Here is a 19,093-nt window from a genome sequence, read left to right as displayed (position 1 = left end):
TCCTCATTAGCCATTACCAACAATTATTCCAAGCATCCAGATCTTTTATAAGACTAGATGATATAAAGCAAATGAAAGGCCAAGAGCTGCTGCTGGCCGCCTGTGTTAATGATGCGGCAGCCACCACACCAAATCCTCTGGAGGATGCCCTTTACCCCCTGATGCTAATGAGAAGCAGCATCTCAGCTCTGATGTGTCATATTGGCGACAGTGACAGCTTCCAGCGCGAGGCGAGAGCCACGTGATGTCTGGGTTCTGCAGAGAGATGGACTCTGGCTACAAACGTCCACCAAATCACTCGAATGCCATCTCCCGCGGCGGTTTCACCAACGTGACATTTCAGAGGGTGCAATAAAACTGCTCTCCTGCCAGAGGCAGCTTTCCTGCTCCTCCCGGCTCCTCCCTGCATACCAAGGACTGCAATTCACAGCCGTTTATAAGAGGAGGAGCGAGGCCCAGCGCAAGAGTCCCCTGGCTGGAAGCAGAGGCCGGCGGGACGGTGATTGCACACGAAGGCGGCTGCCGAACATCCCAGCCCCAACCGAGCACCTGCCCTGGAGCTCACCCGGCCTCGGCCAGAAACAAGGACGCGGGGAAGCCAGGCCACCAGCCGCAGCACCCGGGACCACGCGAAACACCACCGGGAAGCTCGCGCTGGAGGGATGGTGACTTTTTTTGCTTGCTGTGAGGTACAGCATCACCTTCCAGCCCGGCCCAGCCCCTCCTGGCCCTCCAGCAGGACACACAGAGAAATTCCCACATCTTGGAGAAGGCAGATGCTGAAACCAGCCCCACCATCTGTACTGACATGGGGAGGAGCCTGGAGAGCCACGCTGGCCTCAGACATGGCTTGCTCTAATGAAAGCAATGACAAACCAGAGCAGTGAAGGTGTCTTTCTCCCAGGGGAAGCCAGCAAGCCCCAGGGTCCCCTGTCCCTTTCACTTAGCAGAGCTGGTCTTTTGTCAGCTGCCGCAGAGGCAGTCTTGCCCCCCAAAACACCCAGCATCGGTGACATTCACAGAGTTTGTCAGACAGCCTGATGTCCAAATTCTGAAATAAACATTAGACAAAAGAAAAAAAAAGCCCATGGAACATAAGGGAAAGTGGAAAGAGAAGAAAAAAATCAGAGACAGCACGGCACCTGCTCCCCTGGAGCAGGCTGGCAGGAGAGCTCGTGGGGCTGCAGCAGTTCACAAACACCACGGGACCTGGCAAATGCCAAACCAAAGCACGGGCCCAGCTCCCATCCAGCTGGCCTCCAATGCACACCATCCCGCAGATCAGATGCCAGCACACCCAGGAAACCTGCAGGTTCTGATCCCTGAAGTTTTGTTAGAATTGGCTCTCTGCTCCCCAGCCAGCACAACACAGGATGGCTGCGTGCCACAGGGTAACAAGGAGGGCTGGCAACTCGATTAGATGCCACAAAGTCCAAAAAGGGGAAAAAAAAACCCACCTGAAGATGTGAATTGGCTCCCAACTCCAAATCATAAAGTGTGCTCTTTGGCAGTGGCTTTTTTGGTGACCAACGTTCTCTTAGCCAAGTTTTACACAGAGCAGGGCTGAGCGTCCCCACTGGGAGAGAGGGACAGACAAGCCAGGACCTCCGAACCCCTCTCTGCGCCCCAAGCACATTCATTTTAATTACTCTGGGGCAAGTGTCTCTGTTCGGTAAATTATTTTCAACCTTTCTCAATACCTAAGACCACCGCAGAGGTGGGTCAAGTCCCTGAACAGTGAGTGCAAGCTTTTCTGATTTGCCTTTCACAGCAGTCCACAGCTTTCACGGACCACAAGCTGAAACCAGCCCAGGTCTAACAGTCTGGTCCAGAAGCCACTCTCCTTTCTGGGTACCGCTTCAGGGAAGGCATTGCAGTAACACAAGAATTATTATTATTGCTCTCACAGCACCAAGCGAGAAGGGGACAGACATGCTGAGTTCAGCCCGGAGATCGATACATCCCAACAGCATCACGCTCTCTGGAGAGCTCTGCTTGGGCTGAGCTAGACAATATTTCTGCCCAACAGAGAACAAAGGTGCCCCTGGGACTGAATCGTACCTCTCTGTACCCTCCCAGGGCTGTTTCACTTTGCTATACATGCAATCTTCTTGATTATGTGCTGATAATAGTAGAAAAATATATAGTTTTTAAAGATCAGACTACACACTTGAGAAAACAGTTGGGGGAAAAATCTGCAAGAGCAGCATTTAGAAAATTAAAAGCAGTGTGAAGGGCTGCTGGAAGGTGCTAAGCTGCTCCAGGGATGGGGCCTTGTTCCTGCAAAGATACAGGAGGGAAAAATGGGCAAGGGGCCCTCAGCCACGTTCTTCATAACCTGGCACCAAGGTGACAGCTTCAGAGCTCTCTCCATCCCACTGCCCGAACTCGAGCACTCCGCTAAGGGATCCATCCCGTTCAGTATTTGCTTGTAAAGTACCACGGCTCACGTCTGGCACTTTTTCTTCCTAGTTCACCAGGTCATGGCCAGGAGTATGGTCTTAATTCGCTCTTGGAAGAGAGCCGGTGTGCTGGCACCTCCTGCAATTGCCAGGCCGTGTTTACTTTGTTTGATTGAAAGCTGGGTTGAGTTACCTTTCCAGTGGTGCCTCCAATTTTCACTGTCTGTCTTTCAAAGTTAGCGTACTTACACGCAGAAAGGAAAAGCAGGGCACCCATCGCGTCCCGAGGCTGAGCACCATGGTGCGTCCCAGGGCTGCGGGGAGGAAAGCTTACAGCTCAGGGCAGGAAACCAGTCCAGCTGAACTCAGCCCTACTGAACTCAAATCGAGCAACACCAATGATTTTAAAAGATGAGAAATAAAAGCACAAGGGATTGGGATGAATCTCTCAAAAGAGGACTCGCGCCAGGAGAGCTGGCTAGAAGGAAGAAAGGCCCATCAGCATGGACGGGGAAAGGACAGACAAGCTCATCTACAGCCCAGAGGGAAACACTGTGTTTAATATCTCCGTTTCCACGTTCAGCTGTCCCTTTTCACTATCTGGTGAAACCTTTCACTGTTCAGTACAGTTCGACGATGGAGGCAGACAGGGTCTAAACACCACGGGCTGCAGCACAGCAGCCGAGATGAAGGGGCAGATGAAACAAGGGGTCCTTGGTACAGCAGTGGTCCTTGCGGTGGAGCTGCCCATCCTGTTTTCCCAGTCAACCTCCTTAGCTTGTCTTAGACACACCAAGAGAAAGCTCTTTCTCACTCAGAGGAAAGCTTCTCTGCCACAACTGACCAGAGAAATCAAATCTCTCTCAAGATCCTTCTTTTCCTGTCTGGTGTCTCGCTGCCTCAAACGAGGCTCAACATGGATCCTTTCATCTCTCAGGCTACACTTGTGTTAACAAATTCTCTTTGAAAATGAAGTGCTGAACATCACTGACATCCAGGTGGAGCTGAACGTGCTTCAACCATCTACAGATAAAGAGTCATCACAGGCTCTTCAAAGAAACATCAACTGCGGGCAAGTTTGCAAGAGAAGACTTATGTAAAGCAACTCTCTGAATTAGGGAGCTTGCAATATTTTTTCAGAGCATCCGTTAAGTCATTCAATTAATGCTCATTCCACTTTAAGCACACCGCACGCACAAGGGGGGGGAGGGGGGAGAAAAAACTTGTTTTTCCAGATTTCATAAGCAACTTGAGAGTGACCACATAACGCAACAGCAATACAGATGAGGGCCAGTGCACCTCCAGCAGCTGGAGATGAAGATTTGAAACAAGACCTGAGCATCCCTGTACCACACCGTTATCACTGGATGCTTGGAAATGGACAGCCAGGTGCTATAACTACTGGTACACACTGGGATAAGGCAACATGAAGAAGAAATAGATATCCTATGTGTAAAACGTTTAACCTAGAGCCAGCCACTGCCATGGATGCAAGCCCTCACCCCTGTAATTCTGATACGCTACCCAGCATGAACACAGTACCCAGCAAGTTCTGTAACACCTATGAAAGACCAGCTTTCCACAAAGGGCATCTAAACTACGCGTGTGATATAGCGAGCCAATACGGCAGTACGTACTCGCTACGCGGGCTGCCACGTGCCTCTTGCTTAGAGACCAGTTTTTCCATTGACATCACAGTGATTTACCTCAGCTTCCAGCAGTGTTGGATAAATGAATGAGCAAATGAAAAAAACCACCCAGCACCTACCTACGTGTAAGTAAGACAAAGAAGGATACCTGGTCATGCTGCTTACTATATGCTATTTAGTTGTCTGCTTTTAAAGGTCTTAAAAGGATGCCTCGCATTTATGGGATGTTTTCCATATATTAAGAATACGTCAGTTCTCCCAAGAAGGGGTTAATGCTCTTTGTGCATACGACACTTGGAAAGGGCACAGTGCCATGCATTTAGATTCAGTCTTGGTAAAATGGTTTCACAAAACTAATTGATATAAACATTTAAAGGGACTCTTAAGGGGAGCAAAAAAAGAAAAGAGTCACGTAGGGCTTTATTTGGCAAACCATCCTATTAACTTCAGACACATTTAGTTCAGAGAGATTAAAGCCAGAAGAAACCATTAGGTAATTTTTAATCTAAACTGCCATTCATCACAGGTACTTGCATCCTACTGATTTAGCTTATGCTTAAATACATAGCTGTACCAAGAAACCAACTGGAAAGAAACCGAAGTCACCCCAATTACTTTTGCCATCTAAAGGAAATGAAGGAGAAAAATCCTAACGAACAGCATCACAGTTGTGAAAGAAAACTAGGGCTTACAAATCCTTTCATTTTACTGATTGGCAAGTTTGAAGCTTCTTTTAATTAAGATTTAATACCACTGCAACAGCATAATAGAGGAAGAGATATACAGTGAATAAAGCACTAGACTGGGGTTTATTTCCATAGCGTGCTCTGTGACCATGGGCAAGATTCAGAGCTGTTTCCCCATCTGTAAAGTGGAGATAATCACATTGAGCCTCTTCCTAGAGCTGCTGGGCACCTGGGGCTTTTTGCCTGCATATGATCCAAGGCTGAGTATTACTTCACGTTTCATCCAGTTCCTTTCGCCTGGCTCCAGGTGCCCAGACAGGGCCTCCATGGGAGTCTAAAAGGAGTTTTCAAATTAATAAAACAGTACGGTGATTCTCCTTCCCTCTCATGAGCTTTAACTCGATGCTTTTCGCTGGTTGTTTGCCAGTCGCTGCTCCTCAGCTCAGATTCGTGTCTGTTTCGGGACAGAAGGCAGAATGGTAGGGATGGGAAAGCTCGGAAAATAAGGTTTAAATGGAAAAGCAAACGTGCAGTACTCAGCTGGGGGCACCAATAGCAAAACCTAGTACAGACAAAGAAGGACTAGCACCAGTTTCAGACCATTTACCTAAAGTGCATCTCAAGTACAGGCTGCCTGATCAGGGAGACTGAATTTTTCCCACTGCTCCAGAAACCCACCACCTCTTGGCACAGGCAAAAGAAAAAGAAGTGATCAAAACTTGGACAAAATTTAAGTCCCTGTATGTATTTTTTTCACCCTGTATCATCCTAAATGTACTGACTTTACAGTTCTTGCAAAGACTCACAGGTGGCACACAAAATCAGCACTCATATAATAAATAACACAGAAAATTCACATCTCATTTTGTGGAAGAGAAAGGAATAAAACCCTGGGGAATCTCTGGGACCTATTTGCTGTTTATCAGCTTCCAGCAGCGAGAAGTAGACCATGGAGAGGCATCTAAGGGGTAACAGTCCCAGCTGGGTAGTTGTGACCGCAGTCATCATCAGGGCTAGAGAGCACGGCACGGCACGGCAGCCCTCCCTCCTGCCAGGCTCCTCACACCCGCGATGCTGCCACAATTTACGATACCCACCAGAGACAGCACAAAATTACATCTTGGCATATCCCCGGCATCAGCTTTCCGGGACATCTCCTGGATGCCACCCAGGCTCTGGACACTGAACATCAACACGGTACCTGCCCTTCGCCCAGCAAACCCATCCCACAGGCTGCGCAGGGGCCAAGCGGCATCTCCTGCCCACCTCCTGCCCGTGGGTGCAGTGTGGCCCAAGGGAGCCCCTCAGCTGGTTTCATCCCCGGCATTGAAGCCGGACTCCTTGCTAAACAGGGGTCTGGTTGAGCGGTCATGTCTTCCCAGTACTGATAACTGTCCTCCCAGACTGCTCCAGACTCACGCTGCTTTCTTCCAAGCCTCCTCTGCCCCCTGCACTTTTTCAGTAGTTAAACATCCAAGATTATTTTTTTCCTAGCTCACTTAATTTTAAATTTCCAGTCTCATACACGCAAGCCAAATCGCCCCATTTACGCTGCCCTGAACGTCCCTGCTACCTTAAGGCATTCAAACAATTGCTCCTTACGTCAAGGCTGAAGGCATTTCTTTTTTTTTTTTACTGCTTGCTCAGATCACGTTGCTACAGGCTGGTGTGGGGGAGGAGGAAATACGCTGCTCCTACAATGACAGCTCATTAGAGCAATATCTCTTGCTTATTCTGAGGTATGACTATCCTAAAACAAGCATCATAGGTGCCCGCCTGCTCCTTAGCTCCAACGTGCATAAAGCAGGTTCCCACGCAGCCAGGCACGTAGATGTTTTCCTTCCTCAAAGAACCCCGGTACTCTTATTAAGACTGAAGCTGCTGTACTGCAGCCACCCGTGGTCCTCCACCAGCCCTCGGCTGCCTTCGCAAGCAGGGTTCAAAGCTCACGTAGCTCCAAGACACCCAAGTGCCTGCACACAGCAGACCCGATGGTCCACACGTTGCAGGCTGGATCGCCGCCCATTTGAGCGCAGATTTCCAAGGCAACCTGCAAACACACCACTCGGAGGGCAAAGCCGAGCCTGAGCTTCAGCCCAACACCCTCAGATCACGGCACATGCTTTCTGTGTCATCTCCACCGCAGGCGAGCACACCTCCACTACGCTCAGGGAGTAGAAAAAGAATTATTTATTTCTTTTAATTAAATCAAACTCCACCTACTCTTGCAGCAGCAAAGGTCTGAGATGCCTAGTGATACCCTGAAGATCTAGGGTGTGATCAGAGGTCCGTGGAACCCATCAGCACATGCCCACCCTCAACAACTCATGTTGTAACCGAGTACTTCACCGTACCTTGTGGGTAGGACTCAGGAGCACTCCTGAGGACAGCCAGGATGTGGTCCCAGCTCTGTCACAACCTCACCGGGGGCTTTCCCCCTTCCCAGCCCCAGTGTCCCCACCTGCAAGACAAAGAAGCAGCAGATGACAACCCACCGGTGAGCTCCTCACGTGGGGGCCCAGGAAAACCCGAGCATCGACCGTGGCCGCTGGGCTCCCAGAGCATGGCCAAGCCCTACACCTCGCCACGACACAACACGGCTGTCAGCGCAGCCGTCTGCAAAGCACCCACCGCTCTCACCAAAAGAGCTGTACCAGACCAGCAGGTCCCCACCAACAGACCACGGATCAGCCTTTTCTCCTCTCAACACCCCACAGCGCAGCCCTGGCTTTTCTCCAAAGCTCGCGGAGCTGGGTGTTTTCCCGCTCTCCCCCAGCGCCATCCACACGGCAGCAAGCATTCCTGCAGCGAGGGCAGGGCGAGAGCCGCGGTCCCCACACATCTCTGTCTCATCGGCTCCCGTCCTGCGCCCGTGTAATCCTCAACGAATCCTCTTCTGAAAAGAGAGATTAACACACGCTTGGAGAGGAGCGGGCCTTCCCCCGCCAGCTCCCAACGCTCCCCAGTACCAAAATTCAGATGACAGGTCCTGAATTTTGATACACCCCAGATTTACGACACACCAACAAGCGGGACAAAGGCTCCCGCAGGCCCCAGCCCAGCCGTGGTCGGAGTGAGCGGCAGCGATAGCAGGGATTACCGCTTCCATCGCTGCGCAGCTGCAGGTGCCGCGATTAAACATCTGTACCAACGCCAACGCCACCGGACGCGGCAGGCTCAGTGCCGCTCACATCTCCGCTGATGCTAATCCCCAGTTAAGCTGGGCAGAGCTGCAGCTGATCTGCACGAGCATCACGGAGAGAAAAGTCTGAAGGAGCAAGATTGCAGCACCCTGGTCCCATTTTACCCTGTAGAACCAGGGTGGGCGCAAACCCACCCAGGACCCACCAAGGCAAAATAATTATATTGTCAGCCAGGAAATTACCATTAACACTTCCCACATGGACGCTGGCCGGAGCGAGGGTTAAAGCTTGACTTTAGCACAGCCGCTACTTTCTGTGGAGCTTAAACTATTAACAAGCCCCAGGAAAACCACCACCATATTTACTCCCCAACACTCTGCCGGCTGCATCTGGACCTCCCTGCCCTGGGACACTCTCCACAAACCCGAAACGGAGACCAGAAAACCCCTCCGTGCCTGATCGCTGCTCCCATACCACCCTCCCACCTCCGCAGGGCAGCAGCTGCCAGGTTTTACACGGGGAAACTGAGGCACAGACAGCTACCTGATCTGCCTCGTTACACAGCAAGGCAGAGGCAGAACAAGCACCCCATCGCGTCTCCAGAATCCCAGGAAAAGCTCAGTTATTACTTATTTTTAGGGCTGCAAGCACGACATACCCCGGTATCACCGCCCTACTGCAAAGGGAAGTAGAGAAGGGGGGGCTGCTGCAATAAGACATTTTTAAAGCACATTTTGGGGCGAAGGAGGATGAATCCAACCCGATTTAAAAGCAACCCTTCCCCCACGCACCTCCTGAGCTTCAATGCTGAGGAAAACCATCGGGACAGCGAAGCATTTGTTCCCACTACTCAGGACAGTAATTATGGGATATCTTTCGCATTTAATCAGGAAAGGATCTGGTCAGGGACAAGCGGCAATAAAAGCACCTCAGAGGCCTTGAATACCCACCATCCCCGAGGCAAGGCCTTCGCCAAACACAAAACAAGCCCTTCCAGAGGCCAAGGAGAATCTGAAGGTCATTCATTTACACAGGGACCATGCCTTGGGATTATCCTGCCTGGAGCTGCTCCTCCTGCCTTAAAAGAAATAACGCATTGGGCTACCACAGAGCCCAGCAGCTCTGCAGCCTGCATGCTGGGAGAGTGAGGAGACGGGGAGAGAGGGAGTGACGAGGTCCACGACAAGCATTTGGGGACAGCGGCTCATCCATCTTTGGCACAGGGAGGACGGGAGCCACAGAGGCTGCCCGGCGGATGGGAGCTGGGCACCAAAATTCACGCCTCTCGCATTCATAAATGACTGCTGTAAATGACAAGATTAAGACAGTGTGGGCACAGAGGCAAACCTGTGTTTTTGGGAACGCCCCGTGAAACCCATCCCTAGCTGTAGGGCAGAGGGACAGACCCCGCTGTGGACCCCCAGCACTGCAGGGACATCCACAGCTCAACCCCACGGACAGACACCCAACAGGGGGAGGCCAAAATTTTAACCAGTTGACCTCCAAGCCATCAACGTGATTTGCACGCAACGTAATTAAATTCCACATTCAGGTATTATGAAACAATTTATCCATTAATTAACCGCCTTGGAGCACCGAAGGGGTGGAGAGCCTCCCTTGCACCTTACAGCCTGGGCAGCGATCAGTGGAAAGGGTCAGCCAGCCCGCAAAGGGCTACTCGGGATGCTCGGCTCCCGGGAGGAAGGCTCGGCTACTTCTTCCTCCTCCCATGCCACCACGGCGCTGCTTGACGAAGAGAGCACTAGCCTCTTCAGAGATTGGACTGCTCAAATCTGCAATCAATAGCTCAGCTTATCAAAGGCTATTTCGTGAGCAAGATCTAACCTTGACAATGCAGGCCTTGGTTATAAATGTTACCTTTGATCAATAACTGTCACAAATGCATTAGAATTAATCAGTTAAACCTTGTATTGTAAACCACATTTATTGCTTCCTGCACAGCTCGCTCTCCACACCCCAACAAAGAACAAAAAATATTGTTTTTACAACACAACATCCATGATTAAATCTCTCCAACGCCTTGAAGCAGGCCACCGCCCGAGGGCCCCGATCTCCTCTCGCTCACCGACGCAGCCTCGCTGCTCTGGGAGGGCAACGGGTTCCCCCCCAACCATCCTGCCCCTCCGGCAGAGCAGCCGGGTACCGCTGCTTCAGGGGATGCTCGCCGGCCCCCCGGGAGCAGCCGGACGCTTTGTTATTTGGCCCGCAGCGGACCCAAGACGTTCCCCACTGCAGACAGGGAGCCTGGGGCGAGCCATACAGGACGAACCAGCCGGCACGCCGGAGTCACGCTGCTCTGTGCGCTCCGACCCTGCAACCTGCCAGTTCAGCTGTTGCCAGCAGCGATGCGAAGGATTGCAGGAGCCAGCTGACTTCCCGCAACCCCTCCCGAGGAGTCTTTTCTAAGCGATGAATTAACAACACTTGGAAGGCGTTGTAATTAGAGAAAAATAAAATTATAAAAAAACCAAAATCACAAAATAAGTGACAGATGCCCCTGGCCACCCTCCAGCAAGGTATCAAAGGAATGAATGAGCTGCTGGAAGATTTCTAGCAAAACTGAGTGCAGCGGCATCAGGTGCTGCCTGACCTGACGCAGGTGGGACTGCCCCAACCGGAGCTTCTCCCGTCGGCGATGGCCCCGGCCCCGCAGCCGCAATGCATGCACGGACCCAGTGCTCCAACACTGGGGCCGCAGGAGAACTGCCAGCACTTTTACCATTCTCTACAAATATAAAAATGAATATAAAAATAGATGAAATTAAATTTTGTTATTTAAAAAAAAAAAAAAAGAGTGTAATACCAAGTGTCGACTGCAAACTCTTTGGAAACATCTCCCTGTCTCGTACCTTCCTGTGCTCCAAAAGAAAAGTGCCGGAGTACGTCCATGCCTTTACCATGCCTCTGAGCCAGACCCTACCTTTACCACAAACCCTCCCAAGTCTTCCCCCACCCCAGGGGAAGAACACTGCAAAAGAAAACTTATGCATCGTGCTGAATAAAAGACCAGAGAGTGGTTTGCCAGCTGGGGGGGAAACGTTTTGTCCCATGTACGGGGAAACTCTCTCCCTTTTTTGTGCTGCTGCAAGAAGTCAGACACTAAATACCAATTTCTGGAAAACATTAGGAAGAAGAAAGTTTAAGAGCCTTGTAGTGAAGCCATCAAAAGCGATACTCTGCCTTTTGTCTGCACGATGGAGTGACTGCGGCTTAACGTGTTACCGCGTACCAGCTAAGCTGTGGCAACTCATTAAATCACAGCAAGTCTTCTCGCACGCTGGAGACCCAAGGGATCAGCGAGGGGTCCCTGTGAAGGTGATCATCTGACAGGAAGCAGTTGCCACCAAAGCTTGGTCTTACAGGCTGCTAAAAACTCTTGGCTAATTCGTTAAAGCACTGACGCTCGCTCCTGCCTTGGAACCCGTGTAGGTATCTGAAGAGCAGAAAACACTCAGCAAGAGCACATGCCAAAAAGTCTGACAGCTCTTAGTACCTCCAGGCTTCCCATTTAAAACAAGCTTTCAACCCAAATTATCTGCTGGCATGCCAAAGTAAAATAAAGCCATTTTAATCCTATTTTATTCCTCGATGTCTATTAAAGTTACTGGTGGATGACCCACAAGAAGAGTCTCCACCCACAGAAGTGGCACGAGTGGGGAACACCAGGCTGCTTGGGAGCGAGGACTGCAGGAGGGTCACCACCATGTTTTAAAGGGTCACAGCTAAATACAATTACAGAGGGGAAACCCAGCACCCGAGCCTGCGTTTGCCATGCCTGCACATACAAAGATGTGACAAAAGAAAAATCAAATCTAGTTTTGAAACGATACCACTGAAGTCGGCTGGAGCACTAACTCAAGGCAAGTCAAGCATGGGGCTTTTCTACAGAGCCAGCAGAAGAAAAAAAAAAAGGGGGGGACTTTTGCAGGTTTTGTAAGCCATTAACATTTTTATTTCAAAAGTCAAATAAAGAGCATTGGAGTCATGACACAGGTTTAATACCAAAACCGCAACTTTGCAATTCCTTCATTATCTTGCCTCAAGCCCGTACCTGATTTTCCAAGAGATTAAGAAATCTTGACATAGCATTTATTGCCCAAGTTAAATTCCCCACAAGACAGCATACTCTTTCAGTCACCAGTTTGCAGCAGGTTATAAAACCACCATATAGAGCGTTTCCAGCCACTTTACCTTAAAATGGATGACTAGTGCACAACATTAATGAAAAAATATGCTTTTGTACTACAATTTTGTACTGTATTCCTGGTTTTAAACTGTACCATTTGCACTCTTTCCATTTCAAGCTGCCTTGATTTATTTTTTGGGTTCACTCCTCTGCACACTATTATGCACAGTGGTATTTAGCTAATTATTCCATTGTAATACAGCAACAAGATTTATCCTGCAGCAACTATGGCCGCGATGCTCTAACCTCTCCTTTATTCACATCTGGCAACACCAAGCCCTCAGCTCCTTCATATTTCTCTCCTCTCATCCCTCTGTCACCGCACCCCAGCCCCGAACATCAGTGCCGCTTCCCCCATCCTGCCCCTTACGGGTGAGCCACTCTCCCCGAATTAGCACATCCTTCGAATCCCCACCCAGGCTTCCTGCAAGGATGCAATCCTCCAGCTCCCAACCCACAATGACTTGGAAAACCAGCAGCCGGAGATAACAGATGAGTGTATTTTGTGGATAGATCTGGTTATACAATAACTAATCAAGGTAATGACACACTCGCAGAACACTGATGGCATGGACCTTCCCGTTGCCTTCCTACTGCCCGCAGCATCCGAAGCCCCTCCAGCAGGAGCCCTGCTGGCAGCTCCCGAGACGGGGTCCGGCCGCATCGCCCACCATGCTGGCCACAGCACGGTCATGCCCCGCACACAACGCCAAACTCCCGCTCCTTGAGATGGCTTCTTACAGCCACGTCCAAAGTCCCAAGTCCCAGCGTGAGCTCAATAGTCTGAAGCCTGAATACCTTCCTCTTTTTTTTTTTTTTTTAAGAAAAAAAACACAAGGTGAAGCTGCTAGAGGAAACCTTAGTTATCATAAACAACTCTGCTCTGAAGGCACGGCAGGGGTCGGTAAGAAGCCTCATCTGTGCAGACACAAGCGTCCCTGGCAGCCAGTCCGAGGTGACGGACCTGTTCTGGGAGTGACGCTGGACCACCCCACGCTCCACCACCTTCCCTTCCCCGAGCGAGCAGCACCTCTGGGATTTTCTTCCTCTTTAAGGAAACATGCTTCACAATAAATAAAACCAGAACAGCAACGGAGCAGAACACAGTCCAGACACCTACCAAAACAAATGGCTGTGCGCTGCAAACACAATTTGGTCCTTAGAGAGGACGGGAGAAAGAAGGAAGCAGGGACAAATGTCAGCTGCGGTGTTTAACACGAGTTTTTGAAACACAACAGTAAAAAGAGACTTGGAAGATGCCAGACAGTCAGCACTGCTCAGCAAATGTGCATACCATGCAACCCGGATAAATCACCTGTATAAAATGTGATTGCATTTTGTGCAGATTCAAATAAAAAGGCAAAGTCTTTAAAAGCCTTTCTTAAATCTCTACTGTATTTTTGCCAGCAAAGTTTCAGAAAGGAGAGCTTTCAGGCTTCAGAAGGGATGCTCCCCTGTAGCACCAAAGGAAAATGTAAGTTTCATTTATTTTCTTTACCAAGGAAAATAAAAATATTTCAAAAGAAAAATCAAAAGGAAGGGCAATATGATAAATGGCTTTTCTTTCTATTTTGGAGGGGAATGGGAAGCAACGGCGTCCTTCACAGCATCCTTCACCAGACACCGTGAGGCTACAACAGCCTCATGAAGCCAGGGAATGAAAGTACACTAAACGCCGTCAGCCGCACGTGGGAAAGCCTTTGGAGAGCTCGGCTTTCCCTGTAAACCACAGTATCAAAACGTCAGGAAGTCCAGAATTAGAAGCAAGCCCCACAGGACAGTTAAACAAGTTACATCGGTGTAGTTTCTCCTCTCTGCAAGCGGTATCTTGCGCATTCATGATGAAGAACGGAAAAAGTTTTGTTTCTTCCGAGCGTTTCTTTATTTAACCCCGCTTCTCAGCAACACCAGCAGTGTCAAGCCTCGTTTTCCATGATTTCTTGGATGATTTGTTCTTGGTGTGGTCAGCTATGCATAGCGAGTCCTGTATCACCTTTGCTAAGGAAATACAAGCACTGGATGTTGGGATAGCTCTCCTTTGGCTCGGCAGGCACCGAACAACCGAGGTGACAATATTTAAGCTGTCTGACTCTAACTTTTTTCCTCCCTCGGAGGAAACTTCTTAAAAAGTACATAAGCTTTAGCTCATGCCATTGCGAGGGAAAGCCTACAAATGCACCCAACTACAAAAAAGGATCCCACAGAAACTGTTTCTTTTAAGCATCTTTATTTTTAAGCCAACGGCGTGAGGTTTTTGACTTGGCTCTGGAGATGCTGGTCGTAGGGGTAAACAACACACTAAGGACCGAAACCCTATTTTAACATTAACTCATAGAAGCGTCCCCCCTCCCCGCCAGAGCACGCTACATCCCACACCGAGCGGGGGTCACCATGCCCCGAAACATTTCGCAGCCGAGCCCCGCTCCCGACACCGCCGGGCCGGGCAGGCAGATGCTCCCCGTCACCTCCATACGAGGCACCCCAAGAAGCCCCCCCCGGACTGAATCTGCTCCTCGGGCAGCTTCCAGCCAACCGTCCCCGCTCGCTCCTCCGGGGTGGGAAAAACCCCGCAGGGCTCCGTGCACGCCCCGGGCGGGGAAGCCCCCCGGCACCGCCGCTCTTCCCCCCGGCCGGGCTCCGGGAGCCAGCGCAGCCCGCGGACGCGCCGGCTCCTGCCCGCGCCCTGCCACCGCCCGCAGCCCGGCCCACGGCGGCCCCTCGGAGCCCCGGCCCGGCCCGCCGCACCCCCGCCTCGCACCGCCCGCGGGCCCGGCCCCCCGGCCCGGCTGCCGGCAGCGCTCCCGCCCCGGCGAGGCCTCGCAGGGAGGCGGGCGGCAGCGGCCGCGGCCCGCCCGTGGGGATCTCCCGCCCGCGGGGCGCTCCCGCCCGTGGGGCTGCCCGCGGCCGAAAGGTGCCCGCGGCCCCCGCCCCGGTACCTCGATCTTGTCGACGCTGCGAGCGCAGCCCACCACCTTCATGCCGTGCTGCACCAGCGCCCGCGCCACGGCCGCGCCGATGCCCACGGAGGCGCCGGTGACCAGCGCGACGCGCCCGGTCCAGCGCTCCATGGCCCCGGCCCGGCCCGGCCCGGCCCCGCCGCCGCCGCCGCCGCGCACAATGCGCCGCCCGCCCGCGGCCCCGCCCCCGGCCCGCCGGCCCCGCCCCCGGCCCGCCGGCCCCGCCCACCGCGTGCCACGCCCACCGCGTGCCACGCCCACCGCCTCGCACGCACCGAGTTTGCGAGGGCTCAGCCCGCGGGGCGGGGGCGGGAGCGGGAGCGGGAGCGGGAGCGGGGGGGTGAGGGCCGGCTTGCGGTGTTCGGGTTTGGGGCTTTTCCTCCCCAAAATGGCCCCAGGGAGAAGGGCGAGTCCGGAAAGCAGAGAGGTGAAGTGCTGATAAAGGACTTTTTCCGCTTTAAAGGTAAACCACGCTAGGTCAGCTGGGTGACGGAGAGAGACGGGCCGCTTCGAATCAAAAATAGTTCATTAGCCTGCAACGGCTGCCTTAACTCCTGTTCTCTTCAACCACGTCATAACTGCATGAGCTGTATTGCAGTCCTGTCGCCGACGGCGTTACCCGTTCACTCATACGTCCAGCGAGGAGAAGGCGGCTTTGTGCTTTTATACAGAAGTCAAAAAGCATCCACAACGCAATACGGGTTCTGAAAACATAGAGCGCCGAGGGAATCTTAACGCTGTTTTGCTGCTTCTCCGCCGCCGCCCGTGGTGCTGCCGGAGGGTCCCTCCCGCTGCAGAGGAGACGCTCGCTGGCTCCCATCCACGGCCCAAAAAACCGCAGCCCGGGGAAGGAGCTGTGGGTGCCAGCATGGACGCACGGAGCCCAACCGCAGCGACCCAGCCGCGGCAGGGCGAGCGGTGGGTTCGGGAGGGAGAAAACGGCTTTGGTGAGATCAGAGGAAAGGGCTCTGGCAGAGGGGGAAGCAGCTTTGTGAAGGGACTGTCGTCCCCCCGCCCGAGGACCGGGGAGCACGCCTGAATAATTCGCAGAAACTTTTGAAGAAGCGGATGAGACGAAAGTACAGATAATTTATGAGAGAAGAAAGGGTTGGGATTTGACAATTGTGTTTCAACTCTGCGGGAGGATGTCCTGCAATGACTGCACAGACCTGAAGGAGGATAAACACTTGCGGTTCTTGACAAAATTATCGTTCTATCACATCTAAGATTTTTGGGCATCCAAACCACACGGGTGTTCAACTCCCTGGGGGAGACGGAGCCAGCAGCACGTACAAGCAGGGCGGGTGGTGGTTGCGCAGAGCTCCCTGCCTGAGTTTATCTGGGATACGAGCACGTTGCTGCTGAAAACGCGACGTTCGGGTTCCCTGCTAGAGACGAATAATATAAGGAACTTAAAAACGGGTCTGGGCCCAGCTTTGGATGATGTAGACCAGCTGTATACAAAGGATACAAGGAGGAGAAAAATAAAAACAGCTCTTTCAGCAGTGCTGAAAAGGTGTGGTCTTTCGTAAGCTTCACAGCAAAATCCTAGCTCTCAAATCAGAGAGCTCAAATACCACCTCTCAAAGACGACGGATGGGCCGTTCTCGCCCTCCGCATGGAAGAGGTTAGTTAGAAATGGGGAATTAGACTTTCTATGGAATGCTGCTTTTGGGGATTTTTCTCCGGGGTGCGACTTTCCTTGCAGTGGAGCGCGCAGTCCCGACACCCAGACCTCCCAGGGGTGTAGCAAGACCTGACAGCAGCTAAGCAGCGGGACAGACCAGATTCGCTCCAGCGCAGAAGCGTCTTCAGTCGTAACGAGTAGCAGAAGCTCAGAAAACAAGCACAAACCTGGGAGCCGAGAGGGCGCGCGCTGCAGCCGTGCTGCCCAGGGACTTCCTCAGCTGGAGGCTCCGCAGCATCGAGCCTGACGGTTTCCATGTGCACGTCCAGCTGCATTCTGAACCCAGACACCCTCACCGTGCTGGGAGAACGAGCTGCCCAGTTTAACTGGGATGAATTTAAGGGATTCCCCCCTTTGCTCTGGAGCTGCTCAGATCTGGAGCAGAACTGCCGACCTCCAGGGCCCATCTACCACGGGGGCAAGGGCTTGCCGTGAGAACGTGCTGGGAAAGCTATTTTTGAAGGTGTTTCCTCCTGTTCTCTTTCCGCTCAGCCATGCATTGCTGGGCAGCTTAATTTAAACCTACTTTCAACTGACACAAAACAAAGGAGAACATTATTAAAAGTCTGATTCCTAAGTACCACCCCTAGAGCTGATTCCGCAGCCTGTCACTGAAAATTAAAAACCAAAAAGTGAAGAATAAACTACGCAGGTATTCAGGTTCTTTTGGTTTTATATATATAAAAACAAATGAAGTAGCACTTGTGTATCTCGCCCAATAGGGCAAGGGGTGCAGGAGATTTTCGAGGGGGAGCTGAGCTTGCGTCGGCGCGGGGCGCACAGGGAGCACAGGGCTCCACCCGGGCAGCAGGACGCAGGAGCCGGGATGTTGCAGGGAAAAGGGCTCCTCGGCCGTAACACATCTATAGGGTTGTAGACGCTGCCGTCCTACACACAGCAAACACCACGTCCAGCACCTGCCAACAGCCAAGCTGGCCCCACGCTGCAGTGCCTCCGGTACTCGAGGTGTGACCCTGATCGCTCAAGCAGTCTGTGATCTCCATTCATTTTTTTTTTTCCCCATCATTTCAGCTCCTGGTAAAGCACAAAACGATGAACACTCCACTTGAAAGTGATGATTTCATCAATTACCAAGGACAACTGCCCCTCTGAACCAGCTCCTCGTGCATGCACGAGCAGCGCGCAGCCAGCAGCTCAGCTCTTTGAAGTTAACTGCATTTTTCCCGTAGCTGACAAACGGAGTATTTGATTAAAGAAACCACCACGATAAGGACTCCCCTTCCTCACATTAAAGATGGAAACGTCTTCCTGTTGCAAAATTAGCCTTTTGCCACAGCAAACACAAGAGTCCGCGTGGCTTCAGAGGAAGCTGAAGGTTCGTTTTCATGAAGCCGGATTTCACAGTTCAAATCAGGACTAGGAGAAACGTCCGTACGTGTTCTCCGTTACTCTCAGTGATTTGACTCTCGGGTTCATTGCGAGAACCCTGGGCAAACTAAGCCTCGCCAGGCACGGTGCCTCTCTGTAACATGTCTGAAGCACGGAGCAAAGCCAAGAAAACAAACCTCTTTCCCTTTGGCGGAAAAACTAAGGGACCACAGTACAGAAAATGAGGAAATGAGGAATGATATTCTGTAATTCTGCTTACACCCCCCAAACCAGAAGTTTCTTCTTTTAGTGGCAGCTGCTACCAAAGTCTAAGTACTGTCATAGAAAAAAGCACTCCTATCTTCATAGTTTTCTTCTGTGTTTTGTAATTGAGTGAAATAATCAGTAAATATATCTTAACTAACGTCCAAAGGGACTATTTATCAGTATTACTATTACCAGTTAACTCAAAAAATCATGAAGCTAAAGCTCACTCAAGAATGTGTATTTTACATCTGATTGTGTAGAACAGCTATAAAATAGCCAAGTGGGGGCATGCATTAACAGAGCATGATCTCCTGTAAATATGAAAGTTATTTGGGGCTTCTTTATTATTATGAAAACATTTGTATCGATTTCAATTTGCATACACTAATTTTTTAATTCCTACATTTCTCGAGTTGCACTCGTACAACGGAACACCCTCCATTTCTAGACACACACCAGCGTATAACAGCTTCCCGGTGTAAGTGCCACAGAAGCCAGCTCACGTCAGCTGAATCTGGATGCTTACCATGCACAACCCTACCACCACCTCCGGTCTTGTCCATTTAGTACCAGGTTTTAAGCTGCTTTTTTCTTCATCTCCCACATGCCGTACCTTCACTGCTTGTCAGACCACCCTCTTACAAACAAGCCACGCCATTAGATACCATAGTTGTAAGAACAAGATACAGCTGAAAGGATATTTATGCAAAAGCATTGCTGTCCCGTCCTCAGAACAGAGCTCGTTATTCCATTAAGAAAACGCCAA

The 19,093-nt window shown here is 51.4% G+C and overlaps 1 protein-coding gene across 2 annotated transcripts in view; it reads right to left on the bottom strand.

Moving 5' to 3' along the window:
* Positions 1-15,187, bottom strand: part of DHRS11 (dehydrogenase/reductase 11) — a 28,651-nt gene extending 13,464 nt beyond the window's left edge. For both annotated transcript variants that reach the window (XM_072882347.1, XM_072882345.1), the window contains exon 1: positions 15,024-15,187. In XM_072882347.1, coding sequence (XP_072738448.1) covers positions 15,024-15,155 — 132 coding nt within the window. In that variant the 5' untranslated portion in view covers positions 15,156-15,187. The remainder of the gene's footprint in view (positions 1-15,023) is intronic.
* Positions 15,188-19,093: the final 3,906 nt, after the last annotated feature.

The sequence above is a fragment of the Ciconia boyciana genome, chromosome 17 (assembly GCF_034638445.1).
Source record: "Ciconia boyciana chromosome 17, ASM3463844v1, whole genome shotgun sequence".
NCBI classification, from domain to species: domain Eukaryota; kingdom Metazoa; phylum Chordata; class Aves; order Ciconiiformes; family Ciconiidae; genus Ciconia; species Ciconia boyciana.
This window is presented reverse-complemented; position numbering and strand designations above follow the sequence as displayed.